The 24,186-nt window shown below is 43.0% G+C and overlaps 1 protein-coding gene across 1 annotated transcript in view; it reads left to right on the top strand.

Annotated features, from left to right (window-relative positions):
• robo1 (roundabout, axon guidance receptor, homolog 1) overlaps positions 1 to 24,186 on the top strand; it is a gene marked incomplete at its 5' end in the record, with an annotated part of 252,027 nt that overhangs the window by 225,885 nt on the left and 1,956 nt on the right. Inside the window, 12 exons of the mRNA XM_083886423.1 lie at positions 314 to 435; positions 2,490 to 2,661; positions 4,825 to 5,025; positions 7,178 to 7,204; positions 10,178 to 10,220; positions 12,805 to 12,959; positions 15,558 to 15,944; positions 16,709 to 16,825; positions 18,329 to 18,473; positions 18,749 to 18,982; positions 19,918 to 20,411; positions 20,493 to 20,654. Of these exons, the coding sequence (XP_083742549.1) occupies positions 314 to 435; positions 2,490 to 2,661; positions 4,825 to 5,025; positions 7,178 to 7,204; positions 10,178 to 10,220; positions 12,805 to 12,959; positions 15,558 to 15,944; positions 16,709 to 16,825; positions 18,329 to 18,473; positions 18,749 to 18,982; positions 19,918 to 20,411; positions 20,493 to 20,654 (2,259 nt within the window). The remainder of the gene's footprint in view (positions 1 to 313; positions 436 to 2,489; positions 2,662 to 4,824; positions 5,026 to 7,177; positions 7,205 to 10,177; positions 10,221 to 12,804; positions 12,960 to 15,557; positions 15,945 to 16,708; positions 16,826 to 18,328; positions 18,474 to 18,748; positions 18,983 to 19,917; positions 20,412 to 20,492; positions 20,655 to 24,186) is intronic.

The following is a 24,186-nucleotide window of genomic DNA, read 5'->3' as shown; positions in this document are numbered from 1 at the left end:
CTCATCTTTTATGCCGCATCCATAATTATTTCAGCTTAATTACTGTTGGACCTCAGGTTGACGTCCACACACACACACACACGAGTAAACAGTTATTATTTATCTGCAGAAGCATGTGTATTAGCCAGACTCGATTTTCACATAAAAGGGATGGAATTTCGATGATTAGCCTTTGTTCTCACCTCGGATTCAATCTCACACAGAGATAAAATTCCTGCAGCTGAATGTGACGACGAGGTGTGCGGCATGCAGCCACGTTTATGTTTCACGCGAGAAAGGTGTGTTTGTGTTTATCTTTTGTCTACTCCTCCAGCCCCCAGCGCCCCGCCTCGCGAGGTTACGGTGACGGAGAGTGGGGACAATGGGACTGCGATCGTGGTCTCCTGGCAACCCCCTCCAGAAGAGGAGCAGAATGGGGTGGTCCAGGAATACAAGGTAACAAGGAAAAAGGAAGAAATACCCGTCACACACACACACACACAAGGTCTGAGCGATATTGGTAATGTGGAGACACAAAGGAGAAGCAAACAAACAGAGGGTGCACACAGAAGAGGTTTAGGTGAGAAAAGGGACACACACACACACACACACACATGGAAAAGGTAATGAATTCCTGGGTGAGACACACCTTTGTACACTCCCCCCTGTGAATCCTCCTCAGAGGCTCACACGCACAGAGGTTGAAAATGTTGTGAAACAGTGCCATCTAGTGGCAGAAAGCTGGCTTTACTTTTTCTGTGCTTCCCTCTTCAGTGAAAGGCTGATTATTATGTGTATTTATGTTTAGAGGAGAAAAAAACATGCTTCATCCACAGTTATGATATAATATAATAATAAAAAAATGTAACATGAGACTTTACTTAAATTTAAAATATAGAATACTAAGAAATTACGTTAAAAATATGAAGGGACAGTCCTAAATTATAATTCCAGTCATTTCTCTGGTCTGGGTCTTTGCTAATGCGTCCATCCTTACGTTTTCCTCCTCCTCCTCCCCTGATAATCCATGCTCTCTCTGTAATGACCTCACTTTAGACAGCACTGCTCTCTCATTGTCTATGCTGCCAGAGTCCTGTATTTTAAATGGAAAGGCATTTATTGTGTCACTGCAGGAATATTATTGGCTTCTTCCAGTGGAATGGAAGATGAAGCAGAGGCAGGCAGTGGTGGGGGGGTAGAAAAAAACCTGTTAAGCCACTGTTAATTTTCCGGGTAAATGTTTCTGGCGATGGAGTCATTTCATGGGTTTTAAGTCAAGCGCGAGAGAGAGTTCCCCTGATCGTTTACAGGAGCCTGATCCCCGGTGGCCGTTTCTCTTCGAGGAAAACGAAAAAGAGCTTTGTATGTAACTGAGGAAGAGAGTGTGTATAACTGGAGGCGAGAGGGGGACGAGAGTATCATGAAGTGGAGGTGTGCAGGCCTCACGCTGAGGGGAATCCATACTTTGCTTGTGAGCCTTTGCCAGATATTGTGTTTTCTGCTAAAGATTTAAAGGAATCCTTTTTAGAATACAGGTCCCAAATGCATGCCACTTTTGTGCTTTCGTGTGTACAACCAAATGCAACTTTAGGAGAACGATGACGTCATAGCCCAACCTCTCTCTCTTGCTTCTTGTGCTTAGAGCTCGTTTATGTTTCCTCAGTCGCCCTTGGCTTCATTCTGCCCCTGTTTCTGCAACATAGTCGTACATAGTATTAGAGCTGCAACTAACGATTATTTTCGTTACCGATTAATCTGTCGATTATTGGTCCATAAAATGTCAGAAAGTGCTAAAGAAAAACGTTGATTAGTGTTTGTCAAACCTGGAAATGACACATGATTTCTTTGTGATGTGGAAGAAGAAACAAAGAAAATATTCACATTTAAGAAGCTAAAACAATCTGAAATCTTGTTTTAATCATGAAAAAAATCTTCAAACGATGATCAAAATAGTTGACGATTTAGTAATCGATTAATAATCCATTCATCGGTTAATTGTTTCAGCTCTACATACTATACATAGTTGTTGAAATAAAGCTATCTTGCATTAGCCTAATAGGATAATTGCCTAAGTCATTTTTTGGGTAATTGTGATATCTGCCTAACTTTACCAATGTGTTTGCAAAAAAAATGTTCTGTCTTGTTTTCTGAAAATGTTCAAATATGACTTAGGCGTCTATGCTATTAGGCTAACGATTTGTATAATGCGCTGCGTCATCTTCTCAGTATGCGGCGTCATGTTACAGTGCCACACACAGGCCTAGCATATGTACTACAGCGAGATGTCATATACGGCCTACAGTTGTGTTCTGGAGGTGACTGCAGATACCTCATCTGTTTTCCATGATATGATACGGAGACTTCACTTATAACCAATTCTGAACTGAGTAAAACCCGTAACGTTGAGGCGTAATACGACACCCGCAGCGGTGCAGCAGGAGCACTCGGAAAAACCTCACAACATTGACCTCATACACCACTTTCTCTCTGTTTTGTTTGTGTTCATGCAGATCTGGTGTTTGGGGAACGAGAGCAGGTACCACATCAACCGCACTGTCGAGGCCCCGACTTTATCCGTGCTGATTCCCAGTCTGACCCCGGGGGTCCGATATGGCGTGGAGGTGGCGGCGAGCACCACAGCGGGGCCCGGCGTTAGGAGTGACGTCACATTCTTCCAGCTCGGTGAGTAGAAACCATGTTTACTTCTCTCTCTCTCTCTTAAACAGAAGCTCGTATATAAATGTCTGCGTCTTTTCCTCCGGCGATCTCTGCACACACAATTATCTGACAAATAATTATGGCATTAATCCAGTCAGATGGAATTAAGAAAGGTTTGCAGTAATGCCACGTTTTTGCCAAGTAAACAGACAATTATGTAATTCCTTTCTTTGTAGCGACGCACGTGTTCATGCCGTTGCCTGCTTCTTCCTTTCAGTGAAAACTGTAATTGTGCGTGATTACTGCCATGAAAGAGTGTGATGAGTTTGAATAACAGGGAACCTCTGCCTGCTGAAAAATGGCTTTTTTTTTCGCCTCTGTAGTTGGCAGCTGCAGCGATCAACGCGGACACGTTAAAATTCCTGTGTGGCAGAAGTGTTGAGCTGCTGCCGGCCCCCACCCTGCTGCGCTCTAAAAGTCAAAGATGCTGCTTCACTGCAAACAACAAAGGCTAAAACGAACCCTGAACTCTGAGACGTGACGTTTCATTAACGCTATATTACAGCCGCGCGCTGAGGTTAGCTGTCGTAAAAGCCGACCTCCTTTCTTTGTCCTTTTTTTCGTCTAGACGGGGCAGATATTTTCAGATATTTTTGTCTCTTCTTATTCTGCACGGCTAAGGAGAGGGGATGGAAAACACATGAGGCAGGCGCTACATCCACATTACCCCCCAAAAATATAGCACTCATTACAGAAGCTCAGGCTCCTGTTGGTTCTTATTTGCCCAACTTGTCTCAGTAATGAACAAAATGAACATTTATTCAATGTCTACCGCGGGGGAAAACAACTAATTGCGTTGTTTTTCTGCTAAATATCGCAGTTTCATTCGTGATATACTTTGGAAAGTGACGCTTTAGTTCAATATTTATGTAATTAAGGCTGAAACTGATTGAATTGATTTATTTTCTCAGTGATTTTCTTCACGAACTGAAGTAGGAAATGTTCCCAAACATCCAGATGGTGATGTTTGAACGATTTTCTTTCGCATAAGGAGCAAAGAAGACAGACGATATTCACATTTAACATTGTTTTAATTATAGGAAAAGACTTAAACTGATTAATCAAATATCAAAATACATAAAAAATAGCAGACAGAGACGTCTTAGTGTAGCCAGAGCATGTGGATTTAAATGTGTGATTGAATAGACTGGGGTGGACGGGGGGGAAAAGGCAGTTGACTGTAACTGATACAATTTCACTCACTTGAAGTGTTCCTGCGGTGATTGTTGCCCGCGTTCCAAACGCCGCCGCGGTGGAAACACGATGTTGCCTCGGGGAGCAGCACTTTCGCCCAGATGCATTTGTCACACTGTGAGCTTGTGTGTGTGTGTGTGTGTGTGCGTCATCTCAGCCCCGGATACCTGCCCAGTCCCTTGTGGGACACTTAGTCACACTGGCATGCTCTGTTCCTCGCTGGCACCGAATCCAGAAGACGTCTGAATGGAGTGAGACAAAGAAAAGAAAGACAGAGGGATTTTTTTTTTCAGCCTCTGGCTTTGACAGTTGACAGATAAGAGCGGCTATAACTTGAAAGACTTTTGAGAGAACGATATGAAAAGTAACACAGACATGAAGAATATTCAGAATGGTATGGAGGAGAGGGAGGCGGGGGTGAGGCCTCTAAGAGAAGACTTTCATGTTTCACGCATGAGGGAAAAGCACAGAGAGAATAGACTGATGAGACAGAAAAAAGAGCATCGTTGTTGTTGTGAGCAGACGCACAGACTGTTCCTTTAGTGCGTTTCACAGTCGAAACAGCTCCAAGGCATTTTTTACACCTCAGTTTGCTAATTACTCTGGTGTCGATGATCTGACTGGATTCATTTCTGCGATTATGAAACCACCACTTTCTCTCTCTGTTTCTTCCTCTATCCGCCTCCATCAAAACCCGCCGTCGTCTGCTCACCTGCTATTGTTGACGAGGAGATTTGCGATGAAAGCCTTTCGGATAATAGAGAAAGACACAAAGCAGCCTCACCCGATGACATGAAAACGCTTTTTTGTACATCAGGGGAAAAGGAATGCTCGCAGCTATGTACTCGACTCCATTTATTTGGAATATTACTCCCTTTATTGTAGTTCTGCTCATAATCTCTGTTAATCCTTCCCCTAATTTCATGTCCCCAGACGCCTCTGGCCGGATGACGGAGACAGTGGCCTCGGAGAACCCTCTGTCCCAGCAGATCTCAGACGTGGTGAAGCAGCCGGCCTTCATAGCGGGGATAGGAGCGGCGTGCTGGATCATCCTCATGGTCTTCAGTATCTGGTTGTACAGACACAAGAAGAAGAGGAACGGCCTCTCTAGCAGCTATGCAGGCATACGCAAAGGTCAGTGCATCTGCAGTGTGTGGCATTTATGAGGAACAAGCAATCGAGGTTTCTAATCTACCGTGATGCTGCTGCTGCTGCGAGTTTGTAGACTGGGTTTTTTTCACTTACACAAAGTGTGCAGGAGATATTTGTGTGTTCATCTTCTACATCCAAAACAAACACACTCATGAGTACATTTTGAAACCCAAAAACTGCCTCTTTTACCTTGAAACAGTGCATTTGCAACCATCTTAGTGGGATTTCACTGGTTTGTGACATGACCCAACCTCCGCCCCCACACTAGTTAACATATAAATAGAGCTATTAGCCCTTTGTTTCCGAGTCTTTTCATGTTTAGACTGTCCTTGTCCTTGGGCTGTGCAGCTACACACTCCAAGGCTCAGGTTTACTGCTGACTCCCAGGGTCAAAGGGCAGATTCACCTTCAGCCTTGAAACACACAGAGAATGAAAAAAATAGCTGTATCCATGTCCTCCATGGAAATGTGATGATCAAACCTGCTGCTTATTTCAGGACCAACATGTAAGAATCAGTGACATCTGGTGGTGAGAGTGCAGATTGTAACAAACGGAGGTCTCACCCTTTCTATTCCCAAGCGTGTAAAGGAACTACGGTGGCCTTCACGCACCAGAAAGGATGGAAAAACACACGCTGTAGCTACATGGTGCTACAAGATGGAAGTCTTTATAGGACCTTTGCCTACAGTACATGTAAAAGGTTTATTCTGAGGCTACAAAAGGCACTTATGCAAACAAACTATCATTAGCATATGCAACTTCTGCAAAACTCAAAGTTCAAGACTATGGGAGAACATTGTGTGCGTTCTTTCACCTTTGTTATTAATACAATAGTCCTACTATGTGACCTCCAGCAACATAAGATGTGAAAATATGTCAAAAAAATAATACAAAACATAAACAAAATAAAAATAAAACTGCTAGTACAAGTAAGTATCCTAAAAAGCGTAAGGAGTAATGGTGTGTGGACAGGTGTTAATACTGCGAGGCTCAGATTAACCTCTGGCCCTGTTTGATCCTGTATTACTCACATGAAAAAAAAAAAAGGTTTTCAGAAGCACAGTTGCCATTCTTCCTCCTCTTCCTCCTTCTTTTCCTCCTCTTCCTCCTCCTCCCTCCCAGACCACAAGAGGCCACAGTCTTTGTTGGAACGGGTAACTAAGAATGTTTTCAAAAGTGTGTAATTGCAACCACATGAAGCAACAAAGCACACTCAGAGTAAAACAGGTTGAATGAGGACTGTGTGTGTGTGTGTGTGTGTGTGTGTGTGTGTGTGTGTGTGTGTGTGTGTGTGTGTGTGTGTGTGTGTGTGTGTGTGTGTGTGTGTGTGTGTGTTCTCTCATTATAGTCTGATTACATATTTCAGTTTTACTCTGGTGAAACAGGCCTTTTGTTTTTCTTTGTTTGTTTGTCTTTGACAGTGAATCCACTCATTTATAATTCACGTGACACTGCAGGAGTCCTTCAAGCACCTTTAACTTGGCTCTACTCAAACAAATCAGCAAAACAAATAGGTTGTTGGCGAGACGGTGGAGACCGTGCCATAATTACTGCACGCTGTCAAAGTTCTGAAAATCTGAAATCTTCTGTATTTTACTCACGTTTACGTGAAAAGCTTTCAGCAGGCAGATATTTGTCCACTTAGACTGCTCTCTTAAAGTTGCTTATTGCTAACGTTTGCAGTGCACCGTATATGTCACCGCGTTGCATCAACCGTGGCGCGCTCGCTCACATCGCGCCTAACATCTTCAGAGAAAGCAACAAAGATCAAAGTGCATTTTATAGAAGATATCCACAGACAACAACAACGCCCGCTGCAGAATATAAATCAGCCCCAGAGTAGGTTGATGTTGATGTTTGCAGCAGCAGCAGCAGCGTGGTGGTGATGTGCGTGAGTAATGGGAGCCGTGTGGGTGATGATGATGTGAGAAGTGGAGATATCTGTGCAGCGTTTGACCCTCACCCAGCAGGGCAGCGCTGACACTCCGGGCCAGGACTTGAACCTGCAGCTGCAGCTCCACACTCACTTTCACACAGTCAGCGGGTTCTGAGGGGATCAAAGACTACACACACAAACATGTTATGAATGTATTTACTTTACTTATTTTTATGTCCTTTGTTTTCTCTCAACAGTGCCGTCCTTTACTTTCACACCAACAGGTAAGCACTCATTAATTTAATATTATATATGAAACTGTTGCTGATTAGTATCAGTGTCAGATATTTGGGAAAAAGAAAACGGTGAAATTATAATGATTTGTAAACCCTTACTATGACATTAAGACAGATGTGGAAGTGTCTTCCTCGCAGTTGGAGCGAGATCTTTTTTTGAAATGCCTGTTTTAGACTGATGTCAGCATCAGGAGGGATTAAGGATGATTTTTTTTCAAAAACACGTTCCCCATTCAAACACAAACGGCTGCAGCAGCTTTGATCGCGCGCCGCTCTATGCGAATCAAAACTGAAATACAGTGCATACAACATGGTAGAAAGAGTTCATATCTCTAAGATCTTCTTGTTGTGGGCTCTGCAAAGAGAACTTTATTGTTGCTAGCCAGTGTCGGTTCGGACAGGTGTCCGAGAAAACGAGGCCCTTGTTTAACTTAAATTTCCAATGCACGACAACAAATTTGACAACATGTTTGTCTCGGCTCTCCCATCCTCCAGAAAACAGTTCCCTCCCATCAGATCTAAATGTCCCTACGTTAACTCCCCTTTTTAGGTTTCATTTGGATTCTAATTAATTTCATATATGTGGTTGTGATGGCCTCCAATTCAACTCCTTTGGTCCTGTCAGAATGATGGATTCCGGCCTAGCCTCATAACAGGATATCCAAAAATAATTATTAGCTGTGTTCATCCAAGTCGGATACTTGGATAATAATTATTGGTATTAACACTAATTGCTCTAATGGAGACCTCAAAGGGAGTTACTGTAGAGAAGTGAGAAACCACTTCACTTCATATATCCGAACAACAAAAGCAGCCAATTCCACTCGCCAATTAAGGATCAATTTGGAAAATAAATGTAGTTTTTTTTAACAATAAACAATAAATAAATAAAAGAGTTTTTGGGATCATGTCGAAACACGGTGCTCAAACAGAGGGAGGCCGCACCACGGAGGAGCTGTTCAAACTTGATCAAAGGGGCTGCTGGCAAAAAGAATGACACACTAACAGAGATTAGACTGGTGAGAAACAGCAGCAGCAGAGTGAAGGAGGTGAAGAAGGTTATCTGTGAGCTGAGGTGACACAGTGTGACAGAGATAAAATAAAAGCTCTCTTTAGCTCGCTGATGTTGGTGTTTACAGTTCTCTCTTCCTTTTAAATTGACTTTCATCTGCAGTGGTGAAAGGCTTTGTTTGCTGCAGGTGTGGCAGCGCCGAGTGGGAGACATTGTTTTAGGGAGGGGGATGGGGGGCGGGAGTAGAAGACAGTGTGGAAACTGCAGTCTTGTATAAAGTACTTTAATAAAGGTGATACTTGTGATAAAAGGACAAGTAAGTGACCGGAAAATGACTTTGGTAGACTTTTTTATAATATTACTGAAGTAAAAGTCTTAAAAACAGACATAGATCTAGAGCTGCAACTAATGATTATTTCGGTAATCGATTAATCTGTCGATTATTTTTTCATACATAAAATGTCAGAAAATGTTAAAAAACGTTGATCAGTGTTTGTCAAAGCTGGAAATGATGATGTTCTCAATTGTCTTATTTTGTTCACAAACCAAAATGATTCAGTTTGAATGATTTCTTTGTTATGTGGAGCAAAGAAACCAAGAAAATATTCACATTTAATAAGTTAAAACAATCAGAAATCTTGTTTTAATCATGAAAAAAGCTTCAAACTGATTATCGATTATCAAAATATCGATTAATCGATTAATCGTTTCAGCTCTAGTGGTAGGGCAAGCTTCCAGTCTTTCAAGTGGAAGATTGTGGGTTCAATTCCTGGCTCTGCTAGTCTATATGTGTCCTTGAGCAAAGCCCCATTAGGGTGTGAATGGGTGAAAAATGTAGTGTAAAAGCAGCTCATGGAGACTAGAAAAGCTCTGTATAAATAAACACAGACCTTAATACCAACAGGAGTAAAAGTTGCTAGTAATGTAAATAACAAAGTAAAGTGCAGATACAGTAATGTTGTACTTAAGTAAAGTAAAGAAGTACTTCATTACACAAAACCCGGATATTAAAAGATGAAGCGTATTGATTAGATTCTAAAATCCTGACTGTGATACTTTGACAGGAAGTCAACACAGCTTCAGCCCAGCCTCCCCCTCTTCCACCATCTCTCTCTCTCTCTGTGTGTGTCTTCTCAGGGAAGAGATTGTAATTAAAGTTGGAAGTTTATCTCTTCTTCACACACAGGCAGCTTAGAGCTCCTTGAAAGAGTCCACCTTGCAGCGCACGAGGCCTCAAACACACTGAAGCCGTGCCAGACAACCTAAGAGCTCGGGCTTCTCTGTTCTTCATAAGCTTCTTACATGTCCTCCTCTTCCTCTACCTCCTCCTCTTTCTGCTGCTGCTGCTGCTGCTGTGTGACTCAGGCAAAATTACACCAGGTCGATCAATATTGTTTTTTCTATGGCTGATCTATTGTTCCATCTCTCTTATGTTGTGCACTGCTGTTAACTTTTATAAAAATGTGTTTAAACTAAACGCTGAATGTCGTGAGAAGACTCAACTCGACACATCTTTCTAAGCTTTTGGATGAAACAGCAAAGTTAAAATGCATAATAATAAGTAACAATCGGTGTGATGTGTTCTATTATAATAATAAGCTGACACTACTTACGCATAAAAAAGGGAATAATTCCCATTGTTGCTTGTTAGGCTAATGATTCACGAGCAAATTAACATTTATCTTTTGACCTCGAGTGAAAAATAACAAAGATGATAATGTAATAAAGTCAAAGTAAGAAGGAACTAGAGCTGAACAATTAATCCTTTTCCAATGGAAAAATGATACAACGCAATTATCAAATCACAAAAGCCACCAAGGTTATGCACTTTACTCTCTGTGGCTTCATAAATGATCGTTCATAGCTTTATCTAAATGCTGCTAATGCTTCGTCATGTTTTAAATGTGTTATGATTAAATTAGATATACTAACTCTTTCTCTCTTTGCAGTGGCATATCAGAGAGGTGGAGAAGGTGTGTCCAGTGCTGGAAGGTAAGATATATTACACACATCTTTTGGGGGAAATTAAATGATTGATTGTATTTAATTACACACACAGTAGGAGGCTAAATGTGCTGTCATAGGCAGTTGCACTTGTGTTTGAGCGACACTAGGGGGAGTGCTGAGCCTTTGTAAAAGCGCACAGACCTGAGACTGGGACAGGGGAGGGAGGTGCACTGAATCTGATGTGAAGAGGAACAAAGCCTCATATACAGTAGTTTTACCAGGAGCTCATCCTCATCCCGTTATAACATCATCCAGCCACAAGGCTGCGCCATAGCATCATCACAAACAGCCCCACATGCAGTAACGACCGTGTACTTGTTGGTATGGAATGGTGCATTGTGCACAAAGAGAGTGGCTGATATTCAGAGTGGAGGCTGATGAAACACTTGCTAACTCACGTTCACAAATGGACTTGTTACCAGATCAGATTAGATTAGAGATTAGGGATGTCACCATTACTTGATTTCACAATTAATCGTAGTATTAAACGATACGGTATATTAGAGTTCTGTAACTCTCACGTTTTTGTTCCGTGAGAGTTACAGAATACAGCCGTTCCCCATTGTTAAAGTATGGCAGAGTTATTCCCTCCAACAAACCGCATCAAAAAAAAATGGTGGGTGACGACGTGCCAGCCTTCAAATCATGCCACAAAAAATTCAAAAAGGAGTAATACGACATACTAACCTGTGACTTTTATGTCAACATTTGGACAACATACTAAAGTATGACTTTTTTGTCAAAAAAAGTTTTAAAAAATGTCAAAGTTTAGTATGTCGTTCAAAAAGTCAAAAAAGTCTAAATTTACTGTCGTCCAAAAGTCCCCAAAGAATTCAGAATTTAGTATACAGTCCAAAAAGTAAAAAAAAGTCAACATTTAGTTTGTAATCCAAAAAGTCAGTTTAATATGTCAAAGTATGTCATCCAAAATGTCAAATGTCAAAGTTTAATATGTCGTCCAAAAAGTCAAATAATAGTGAAAGTTTAGTCTGTCATCCAAAAACTACAAAGAAATGTCAAAATTTAGTATGTCGTTCAAAAATAAAAAATCCAAATTTTGTATGTCAAAAATAAAATAAATTTAAAATTTAGTGTTGTCCAAAAATTTTAAACAAATTCAAAATTTACTGTCGTCCAAAAATAGAAAAAATATTCTAAATTTAGTATGTCGTCCAAAAAATAATAATAAAAAAATGTTTAGTATGTCGTCCAAAAATGAAAAAAAAAAAAAAGAGGTAGTATGTCGTCCAAAAATTTAAAACAAATTGAAAAATTTTGTAAGTCATCAAAAAATTCAACCAAATTCAAAGTTTAGTATGTTGTCCAAAAAGTCAATAAATGAAACTTTAAGACCTATAAGCAGTGTTCATGTGATTTTACACATTCATAGTGTTCGTGAAATCAATTAGCGCATCAATAATCGCGATAATCGTAATATCGTGATTAATAATCGTACCAAGAAAATCTATAATGGTGACATCCCTGGTAGAGATTGAAAAAACAAACAAAGAGAAATACTTTTTTGTTGCCCTCATGCACACAACACTGTACTACACTTGTGTGTGTGCGAGTGTGTGTGTGCACATTAATGAACACTTAGCTTGGAGCCATCATCAGCAGTAAATCCATATTCATTATATTATCCGGTCGTATGATTGAATCCCATAAGAAAGTGTGGCTGTGTCAGCTCTGCACAAAGACAATGGCCATTCACCATCAACACACAAGTGCCGGGTGATGGAGGAGCTATTGTGGAATTGTATTTGGCTCTGGAAGACAAATGTGTTCATTACCCGAAAAAAGAATCCAAGAAATGAGTCATTTGAGTGGGAATGGGCAGGGGGGGATGTAATTCAATGCTAATGCAGTGTTTGGATATGCAAACTGTGGAGTAATTCTGTGGAGATTTGAATACCGACACAATGTGCATTCTCTTTGTGTGCTGGATTGATGCTGATTTCACGATGCTGTTTATTCCCCGGCTCTTTTAAACGGCTGTGTTTGGCCCGAGGGTCAGGTTGTACAGCAGAACAAGAGATCTCGGATTGTGTTGGGATTAAAGCCAAAGAAATAGGAGTACGACGTGGAAACAACAACAGACATGGACGGGCAGATGGCATGTGAAAAAAACTGCCCTGCACTAGTTTCAACAAACAACTTTTCCAAACGATAGAGATGTAGTGTGACACTATGGAATCGACTCTTGGAGCGTTTGAGGTTCACTGACTGTTCAGGACACGCATTACGCAACATTGTGAGTGAATTTTATCTGGCTGTCTAATCCAGGCGGATCGCTAATGCTCACGAGGGCTCAGGGAAAGTGTCGTGGACTGTGGACAAGTCAAGCACACACAATCTATTTAGCCGGGCCTGTGCACGTACACGCACAAATGGCCAAAAGGCAAAAAGGACTAAATCTGGAGTTCTTTTTATTCCATTGTCAGCTGCCGGATAAAAACACTCCACATAATCTCTTTTCTAAAATATTTTGTTACTGTGGGTGTTTCAGCTCATTCACATAAATGTCACTGCGGTGTTGGCTTACTATTGTTAACCGTTTTGCTTCCAGGCCTGGTTTGCTGAACATCGGGGAATCTGCGACTCAGCCCTGGCTCGCTGACACATGGCCCAACTCCTGCTCCAACCACAACGACTGCGGCATCAACTGCTGCACCGCTGGCAACGGCAACAGCGACAGTAACTTGGCAACATACAGCCGACCAGGTATGTAGCATTGAAGCCGCCGTACTTTTGCAAAAAAGCAAAAATAAACACTCCCTACCTACCCCCCCCCCCCCCCCCCCCCACACACACACACACCCACCTCCTCCAGAGATAATGATGCAGCCCTTGAAAAAAATAAGTGCAGAGATAAGAAATGTAGGCACTAGGGGAATCTGAAGTGAAAAAGGAAGTAAAATCTGATATCTAGGTTAGCTCCCTGGAGAGGTGTTCAGTGTGTCTCTCTTCTCTGTAAGTCTCCGAGAAGAAAAACCTGGAGAAATATTAGGATTAAGAGAGGCTGTGTGCTTGTGTGTTTGATTTATCCGAGGTTAAAGTCGAGCTGTTTTAGGCAGGAAATAAAAGGGAGCACACTCAGAGGGGCTTATGGCTCTACTCTGTTGCTAATCGAATTGCTTTGCTGATTTCCATAGCGTTGTTATAGCCCGGTAATGTAATTTCCTTTAAGTGCTCAGTTATTTAAGAAATGTGCAGCGGGCGAAGAGGTCAAAGCTCGGACTGCAGACGGTGGCCAGGAGCAGAGGAAGGAAGGGGAGAATGATAGAGGCAGAGGTTCACCTGGTGGACCTGGTGGAGAGGATAAGAAAGAATAAGTTATCACACACAGAGATGAACGAGTGCAGGTGTAAAGTATGAATGAGATACTGGAGGTAAAAAATGAAGCAGATGTAACACAACCTCTTAGTTTATACAGCAGCGCTAGAAAAGGTCAACGCAAGACCTCGTTTTTAAATCGCAATTAATCTTGTCCACATTGCTGTACCTTTAAAGCAACAGTACGTAACTTGAACGACACAGGAGCTGATGCCATGGCAGCCTATCACTTGACTTGAGTATATTATTCACGCTAGCACCAGCAAACAAACGTGCTGTTAGAAATTAATTATTGATATTTTAAAGCTGCGGTTTAGCTTTAACGCACGGAATGTCACAGTACGGAAATAGTCTATTTACACTTGACTATTTCTTTCTCTGACGTGACATTGGAGGTTTTCCCCGTATGTTACAGCATAGATAGGGTAACACTAGTCCTGTTTTTTAGTATTTTAATACAGAATAGTTTTATTTTATATCTTTATGGCTTCAGGGCTTTTTGCTTTACCTGTTCTACAGATCACGATTTAGTTAAACCTGATTCAGGAGTTTGAGTTAATAGCTACCACCTCTCATGGGAGATTTTATCAAAGGCATTCGCTCACGGGGTCAGAACACAAAAAGGCACCCGTTCTCCCCCCCATTACAAGTCAGTGTACCATAAAAATGAGTTTGACGCTGTTATTTCAAGGTAAAGTAGTTGCATAATGTTGCTTTAATGTATCGGATCATTGCCAATGCATTGAGATGTCTATGGTGTCAGCCTCAGGGATGGTGATGCATATACAGGAAGGATGCTTTCATTTTTATATGCACACACACACACAGACACGAACACGGTCAAAGTCGCAGCCAAACAACATCACCTTGGAAGGAAATGGACTTAATCTTATTAATTGTTTAACTGTGACGCGAGTCTTGGGGAAAGAATCTCCAAAACTTGGACTGTAATGAAATGGTTTATGTTCTAAATTATGAACCTTGGGACTTATGCCGTTAAGGGCAGCCCATAATTCACATCCAGCTGTTTGGACTAATATCCGTGCAGCTATTCAGTAGGTTCTTCTTATTTCAAATCTGACCCAACGAGGATTAATAATTCATTGTGTAGACTTTGCAGTCATCATGTTTAATTTCTTTCTCTGAGCTAATCACCCCTCTGAGGCTGAACGTGTTTAACTCTACCTTGACTTTGGTGTGGGATGTTGAACAGGGAATAACAGACTAAAGGCAGCCCTCACTACCCTCGCATGACGCCCTTGCTGTATGACACTAAGGAGCTTGCCAGACGCATGCTTTGTGTGTGTGCCAAACCTCAACTCTGTGAACATTAAGAGGATCACTGACTAGGTGACAGTGCAAAGAAATAGGAGTTAATGTGCCTTTATCTCAGCCATAGGGGCGCTTTCACAGATCAAACGCTAGCGGTGTCGAGCCCGCTCGGCGCAGCTGAAATGTGAGACGCGTGGCGCGAGCAGCGTTGCACCTATGGCCGTCCTTGGTATTTACCGCAAGGCTGGCTTCTCAGATCTGCTGGAGGATTTGAATATTTTATGAGCCAGGGAAAATTGGATCTGTCAGTGGCGCTGTGCTTTTACTGCACGCCTCATTCCAGGTCTTTGATACAGACACGTCTCGCTGTCCCTCTCAATGAGGGGACGACGCTCCCGACGTCAGGCGGGAAAGAATGGAGACGACACCCACGTTTAGTCACGGGTGAGACTGCGGGAGACAGGTGTAATAGCACCTGTGTCATTCAACTCGAGTAGATCATCATTTGGCAAACAAAACTTAGGATGGAAATAAAGATTTAAGTGATTTTTCTTCTTTCAAGGGCTTGAAATGAATATGTAGATGTGTCTCAGATAAATATACATTCAGATGATGCCCTGTTGTGTCAGAGCTATTACCAGACTGGCACACACTGCTGCAGAGCTGATCAGCAGTAAGACGAGATTCACTAAATAACCTCCTCGTGTCCTCCAGCCGACTGCATCGCCAATTATAACAACCAGATGGAAAACAAGCAGACCAATCTCATGGTGCCAGAGTCGGGAGTGTACGGAGACGTAGACCTGTCCAACAAGATCAATGAGATGAAGACCTTCAACAGCCCCAATCTGAAAGACGGACGCTTTGTGGGTCCGGGGGGCCAGCCCACGCCGTATGCCACCACCCAGCTCATCCAGTCTTCCATCATGGGCAACAATATAAACGCGGACAGAGGAACTGGAGGTAGCGGAGGTGGCCCCGGGGGTGGAGGGGAGGTGAATGAGAAACACTGCTGGAAGCCACCTTCAATCCAGCAGCAGAAACAGGAAATGGGCTCCCAGCTGCAGTACATCATCATGGAACAAAACAAGCTGAACAAGGGTGAGTGTGCGGAATACCCAGCAGCCACCAAGCCTCGACTCCACGCCATGAACTTCCACCTCGATTTTTCCCCTCTGTTCTCTCCTCTGCAAGCTTTCCTCGACTTCTCCGTTGAAGGCTTTAGAAGAGTTTCACGCTCTCCCTTCCTTACTTCTGTCTCGCTCCTTTTCAAATCAGCATCTCTTTTCATCACCTGTCTGTATGGAATTCATCTAACCCCCTTCATCTTCTTGCAATCATGTATGATTTACCGCTTAAATGTGAGCCCAAAGCTGAATTGCCGTCATTTAACAGTATCTGTGCATCTGTTATGTGATGAAGGCAGGTGTGAAGGTTTATCTTTGATGTCAGATTTGTTTTTTTAAAGGCAAGACAAAGATAAAGCTCAGGGTCTTAAGACGCTTTGAGCAAAGCTATCATCACCTTGTTGGACCTGCACAGCGGAACCACGTTTGGTGTGATAGTTTTGGTATTTCTGTGCAGCTGTTGCATGCGTTTACATACTCACACGAACATTCTAAAGCATTAACTGCACGGCTCTCGTCACGTGTGACACGAAACACGCCACTAGACTGCAATATCATTTCATGGGTGTACACATTTTCATATTTCCTCTGTGCCACGCGTCTCTACGGCTAATCTACTGCGGGGTTCTTAATTTTCTTGTTCACTGCAAAGCAATTGCTTTGCTTGAATGTTTTTGAGTTTGCGAGATGCCTCCCTGGGGCTACACTAACCCAGCACTCCAATCTTCCCGCCATCAGATCGCTGCAGAGGAGGCGACAGCCCTATGCCAGCCACCATCCCCTACAACCAGAGCCATGACAGCCACACTGGAGGCTCCTACAACAGTTCAGACCGAGGCAGCAGCAGCACGTCCGGTAAGAGACATACGGCAAATACAAACTTATCTTTACAGAGTTCATCATGGAAAATATAGGTGAATATTCCCAATACTAGAGAGGGTAGAGTGCATTCACTACAATATGAGCACCATGTGTTGCATTTGGCTCATGATCATCCTTGGTTTGGACAAAAACAACCAATGAATGTACTCTTCAGGACGTTTTTGGACAGATTACTGAGTGGTATCACCCGTTCCCCTCAAACCTATTATTATGTGTGGTTGGTGGACCTTTTAAACATGTGATTGTTGACATCGATGGGCCAAAATGTAGATCTGGGCAAGTTTTGGGGATCTCGCTAATTTAATTTCTACATTTGAGTCCAATCTTAAAATTAAACTACATGAACTTCTCCAGTAGGGATGAACGTTCCATTGTTGTGATTGTGGAAATACACTGATATAAATGAATGAGAGCTCTTGCAAAAACATATTTTTATTTTCCCTCCATATCACCCTCTGGGACTTTGTAAATCTTATCTTTTTAATTCAACTATTAAGGAAGTTTTCCCACCGTAAAATCACACCCAACAGCCCCAGCTCTGTTTAAAAATCCCAGTTTTCCTCAGAAGCGATAAATCACTTTGAGATGCTAATAATAAAAAAAAGGCTTATTTGATTAATTTCCGTCTCGCTCTTTTTTGAGGACATACTGAAAGAGGAGTTGCCTTCAGAAAGTGGAAAATCGCTGAATGAACAGAGAGGGAAACTGACAACAATGCCTTCAAACAAAGGCATGAGCACCATGCGAGACATTTGCTTGTGGCTTTTGTTTTGCTGGTGCAATGTCATCCAGGGGATGTTCAAAGCAAATTAGATAAAAAGGACTTCTTGTTTTCTTTCTGTTGTATTTCTCTTTTTGTCCTTATTTTGCATCGCTTCCGTTAATTGGCTTTACTTTAATTCCTGCATGGAGCAGCCTAATTTCATCAGGGCCTCAATGTCCGTCTGTGGACAAGGACAAATGATAACGCACTGCGTACGGCATGCAATGCTGCCACCTTAATGCCATGTATCCATTCTGATATTGCATTTGAAGTTCAAGCCATTAAGGAAAAGCCTTTAGTGCTCACTGCACCTCACAGCTCATTGGTTCCCAATTCCAACAGTTTGGTATTAATTAGATCCCTTTAGTGATTTTCTTCTCTACCCTCTCTTTTCCCTTTGCACTGGTTACTATGGCTGCATGGGAATCACAGTGTTTTGTAGTATTTTCCCTTATTTAATAACTTGGTGGTGCTGCATGTGTGCACATGAGCCTCGATACTTGAGTTCTGTAAAAATAATCTTTGTCAGTCAGTCTTGTTAATGCATTTTTATCTGCTGTCATAGCCTCGCTCGTTAACTTGAGCCTTCTTCGACATTAATAATTAATGTGTTATTCGGAGACAGAAACTATGTCAGTAGGTTTGTCTCTTGGTGTCCTGTGACTGATGGGAATGCTGTATTTTTTTATTTTTTTCCTCCCTTCTTTGAGCAGGGAGTCAGGGCCATAAGAAGGGAATGCGCACCCCCAAACTACCCAAACAGAGCACAATGAACTGGGCTGACCTGCTGCCCCCTCCCCCTGCAAACCCACCCCCAAATCGGACCGTAGAGGAGTATTCTCATTCAATGGAAGAAAGGTGGGTCAAAGATGACAGGCATGCACACACACACACACACACACTTAAAATCGCAGCTCATTCTTTAGGCCTCGTCTCCTGTTTCGCGCATTCATTACAAGTATTTACCCCAAGGGTTTTCCCTCCACTAGAGCTGGGTTCACGTCAAACCCTGATACAGGGAAGGCATGAATATTAAGTGCATGTTTTTCTGCCTTCCTTTTTTTTTTTATAAACATTCATGTTGTCTGTGAGTGATATGGAGGTAACGAGGCTCGTGTCTTCTCTGTTGGCAGCTGTGACCCAGACACGCAATCCTCCATGCCCCCCTCGTACATGTACCTGCAGCCTGATGAGCTGGAGGAGGAGGAGGAGGAGATGGAGAGGGGGCCCACGCCTCCCGTACGGGGAGCGGCGTCTTCCCCCGCTGCTGTATCGTACAGTCACCAGTCCACAGCGACTCTCACGCCCTCGCCCCAAGAAGAGATGCAGCCCATGCTCCAGGATGCACCCGACAGCCATGAACGCAGGTACACCTGCATGACAAAAACAGGAACAACAGTTTGAATCCTTACACAGGAACATTCTCTTTTTTGAATTTCATGAACACGTTTTCCAGGTTTCAGCCCATTAATTCAATTTTCGTCACATTGATTTGTTACCATACAAGCTGTTTGTTTCAGTTCATTTCAGCGGAAGAAACGAAAATCAACCTGCAGTGATTTGAAAGTTGTTTGGAAAAAGTGCAGCGCAGCAGTTTAAACATAGTCAATTTTATCTGTTTACTCGTTTCTTGTCAAAGATAAATTGCTGTCGTGTTGCATTACAGCAGCGAGCAGATGGTTTTTTACAATATATTCTTCTGAGTGCAAAAGGAAAACAACAAAGTATAAATTAAAATCAAACCTGACACACCAAACTGAAGACACATTTCTTAAAGCTTATTTTAAGCATCTAAGTTCAAGATAACACATTTTGTAAATCTTTGCGGTTAACGGCGTCAACGTTAACGCACGGCTCGTTTCCATGACGACTGACCGGAAAAAGAGGCGCGTGACATTATGTTTACGTGACTCCCCGATTGTTAAAATGAGTCTCTAAAGTAACGCTAAACTTTAAAAACAGAGGCACACATACGCAGTACACAGGTACGCTGGTTATTTGTAGCGCTGCTCTTTTCGTTTAATAAACAGACCGCTCCAGTTCCACTGTAGGACTGTCTAAACGAGCTAATGCAGCTAACGGAGCTAACTGGTAAACGGTGCCTTGACTCCGGTGTCGCGGCACGTAAACATGACGTCACGCGCGTCTTTTTCCAGTCAGTCGTCATGGAAACGTGTTGTGCGTTAACCCAGTGCCCAGCACTAATTTTAACTATGTGCTAAGGTTTGAGTTTTCTTTGTCTAATTCATCCCAAATATTCAACATTTTGATTTAATTCCACCTCATTTCTCACATTTTGCAGGCGCCATGTTGTGAGCCCCCCTCCCCCTCCCAGACCCCTCTCTCCTTCACACACATATGGGTACATCACCAGCCCATTGGCCTTGGACACTGATGGTATGGAGGAGGAGGATATACTGGAGGAGGAAGAGGAGGGCGATGAGACGGATACTGAGGTGGCCAAGATGCACTACCACCACACCCACCCCCACACGCACCCCCACCACGCCCAGATGCATCCTCGGCGGTTGCTGCTACGAGGGCTCGAGCAGACGCCGGCGTCCAGCGTGGGCGACCTGGAGAGTTCGGTGACTGGCTCCATGATCAACGGGTGGGGGTCGGCTTCTGAAGAGGATAATGTCTCTTCAGGGAGGTCCAGTGCAGTCAGCTCCTCGGACGGATCCTTCTTCACTGACGCCGACTTTGCTCAAGCGGTCGCTGCAGCTGCAGAGTATTCAGGCCTCAGAGTGGCCAAGTACCCCCACACACAGGGCCATGAAGTCGGAGGAGCTTCAGGTTTGTTACTTTGCCATATCCATCAGAAATGTTGTTGCAAAAATTATGAAAAATCGTACCCTTTTTATTTCCTTTTTCCAGCAAGAAAATACCAAATAAACCCAACAGGCCACCGGCCTGGAAGTCCAGTGTCTACAGATAGCAACATGAGTATGGCAGCTGTACATAGGAGGCCTCCTAAAAAGCAGAAACAGCATCCTGCAGTTCATCCAGGCGTCCAGCGACGTGATCCATATAATGAAGGTAAACACACTAAAGATGAGATGGTTGACTCTTCTGCATGTCCTTTTATATCAACAAAGACAGACTCTTTTTTTGGGAGCGTTCTCTGTACATAAAAATCCCAGCAGATCAGCAGTTTCTGAAATAGTAAAACCAGACAACTCTGCCACACTCAGTCATTTAAATCACCTGTCGTTTTCCATTCCCGATGTTCACTGTGAACTTCAGCGGGGTCATCTTGATCATGTCGAGGTGTATCCAATATGTTGGTTGGTGAGTGAATTGTAGGCTCCTCCACAAATAAGTAATCTAAAGATAAGAAAGAATGAAATGTTTAATACAATTGAGACTGTATTTTGCCTGGTGCAAACATGTTTGGTCACTGTGTTTGTACAGAAAACTCCACAAAGTAGTCATACATAATTATTTAAAACAACAACAATGAATAATTGTATACAGCCAACAGTGACAGAGAGAGTGCAGGTCAGCTTTGTGCCACAGTAAACAGATGGCCAGTTTGAATCAATGGCCTTCTGTCTATTCCCTCTGCAGACATGAACGTGAAAAATACAGTTTACTGTAATGTAGTGTCCGCAAATGACTGAGTGTTGGTTTGCTGTGAGCCAGAAGTTTAATCATCATCGTCCATGTGTTTAATGCACACACATACGATGGCATCGCTCCAGAACAGATCGGACGAACGGTGGGCTGAAGTCGAAGTGGAAGAGGGGTTGTGGGGCGGTGATGTATTGGGGGGGGCTGTCTCAGGGGAGATCTGCCCAGCTTGGCTGTGCTGACACTGGGATGTTGCTCCACTCTCGCTACTAATGAAATTGATCCAGGTGCTCGGGCTCATTCCAAAGTGCCACCTTTCGCTCGGCAGGAGCCGAACATAAACCAAGCGGGGGCTAAATAGCAGAGCAGCTGCACACAGAAGGAAGAGCTTTAGCCTTGTTAAGTAAAAGAGCAATGGACGCTTTACAGCATCATTCTTTACAACACTCTGCCTCACTGGCAGAAATCCTCCTTTTCTTGTGAAAAGATCATTAAAAGAAATCTATAGAGGTGAGGTGTGGGTGTGTACACACACACACACACTGTGCTCCGTACAGTATGTGCTGTCCCAGAGCTGGCTCTCCTCTTACTGTCAGGTGTCCTTGAGGGTTGGAAGCACTTGACAGGGAGATTTAATATCCAGCTCACTCAGAGCCAGACCAGCTATATCACAGCAGAAAATCCAACACCCCTTCCTTCCAACGAGGCTTCCTCCTCCTCCTCCTCCTGCCATCATCCCTATATCCTAGCTTCCCCATCCACTGCCCCTCCCTTTGGACTGATCTCCATCCCTCTCTCCGCTCTCTCCTCCCTGCTCCCACTCTCCCTCCGTCTTTGTTTGAGCAGCAAGGAGGCGGACTGACAGCTCGGCAGCTCTGTCTGTCCATCACTTCTCCTGCTGATTGCATTTGATCTGAATGGATTGTTTTTCATTTGGAGGTTATTGCCTCCCCCCCCACCCCACCCCACCACCATCTCGCTCTTCCCACCAACACCCTTCTCCCACACACACACACACTATATGCCCCCCTGCCTGTGGTGTGTGAGGTGATAGGTGAGGTAAAGTGATTTAATGAAACGTAAAGGACAGAAAACAAAGACAACACTCATGTTTTCCTGCAAACAGACAATCGTTTGTGCTGTGTACTCACTCAGTGTCACTAAAAGAAAAAAAAATTTACAGCTGAATTTCCATCGCAGTAATAAAAATACTAAAGTCATAAATGAGGACCGAACAATTTATGGTATTCAAATCGGAATTACAAGTAGAAAGAACACAATAAGCTGCAATTGGATCATTTAGTTTTCACCAATTACGAAAAAATGTCATCCTTACATTAGGATAAAGTAGTATTTAAAATGTTCTTGTTTTAAAATCTATAAGTCTGTGCATGACTTAATTGACGCCCAACTTAAAAAGAAAAAAGAAAATTTAATTGCAGCCGCAGTAGTAGTAGAATTTTTTTATATTTTTTTTAAACCAAACTTTTAATTTGAAGTTTAAATGTAAAATCCCAGTAATCCAGTTTGCCTCACTATTAGTTTCTCGCTCACATTCTCCTCTGTCCCCCATTTTCTCCTTTCACCCCAACCCATCGAGGCAGATGGTTCTGCTAATTTCTCCCTGTTAAAAGAGAGTTATTTTCTTTCTCCACTGCTTTCCTAGTGTGTGACCCTTTGGGTTTGTTGTACTTTTTACCCAGGGTGGATGTGAAGACGCCACCATGTGTCCTCTTTGGAGGCTGTGGTGGCATTCATTGATAAAGATTGGCCACAACAGGAAGTGAACAAAATGCAGCTGCGTTAATATATTCATAATTTGTCAAAATACTAAGACACACTAATTTTGACAGCACTTTTATTATTTTTATTACACTATTATTTTAAATGTCTTTAACTAAAAGACAGAATTGTTGACCATAAATGTGCAGAAAAACCAGTTAACCACCAACGACCTGCTCCTTTCACTTATAAATGTAGAAACATGTTATTTTTCCCCCCCGTGTCTTGTATAGCGTTTGACTTGAACTCCTTTGTCTCCCTCCTTTTCTGAACTTAACCTTTCCTCGTCTCCTGATCCGTCTTGGCCTTGTCCACGTAATTAACAGCCACGCCCTCCGATAAACCCTCCTTGGCTGAGACCAGAGACTCTTCTCAGAGCCGAGCTCCGTCCTGGATGATGTTCCCTCATAAATCTAACAGGCGCTGTGCTCCTCCCCTCGTACTGAGCTATATTTCAGACTGTGGCATTGATCGGACTCTGACTGAGGTAGGACTCGGGAGGCAAGAGAGATATTAAAAAACTGCAGATGCCTCTCTGTCTGCTCTATGATATTGACTGCCCCCCACATCCCCTCCCCTCCTTATTCAGGAGTAGATGACGGTGGAGGATAATCAGCCGTCGCCTGATTTCACCAACAAGATTCAGCAAAGACGTCATTTATCCCATTAGCTTTTCATTTATAAAAATACACGAAATGAATTACTCACAAACAGTCTTAATGGTGCAAGAAATGTGCTGGCTACGCATAATTTTTATTCACTTTCTGATCCGGGTCACAGGTCTTGAGCCGACAAAACCATCCCTCAGCTCGGACGCTGATTAGAAGATGAAAAGCCATCGATCACAGCCACACAAGACTTTCAACTGCGTTTTGTTTACATGGCTGTGTGCTGTGTGAGAGAACAGGCCGCCTTACCGCCTGCTCTCGTATGAATAATGGCTCAAGGACGAGCCGCATTGATTGAACAGAGGGAGTCGAGCAGTTCACACAGATCCAGCTGCTCAACATCACACTCCCCTCTTCCTCTGCTCGCTCTCATCTAACTCTAATGGTCCAATGTTATCTGTGCTGCTTACTGTCCGTGTGAAAGGAGTTTCCATTCAGTGTAGCTATGTGTATGTGTGTGTGTATGTGTGTGCGCACACTGCAGCTGTGTTTGTGTGACACCTCGCAGGTGTGAGACAACCGACTGGCAGATCTTGTTTCTCAGCCTT

The sequence above is a fragment of the Microchirus variegatus genome, assembly GCF_963457635.1.
Source record: "Microchirus variegatus genome assembly, chromosome: 3".
Lineage (NCBI taxonomy): Eukaryota > Metazoa > Chordata > Actinopteri > Pleuronectiformes > Soleidae > Microchirus > Microchirus variegatus.
Note: the sequence above shows the minus strand (reverse complement) of the source record. Positions and strands in the feature narration are given on the sequence as shown.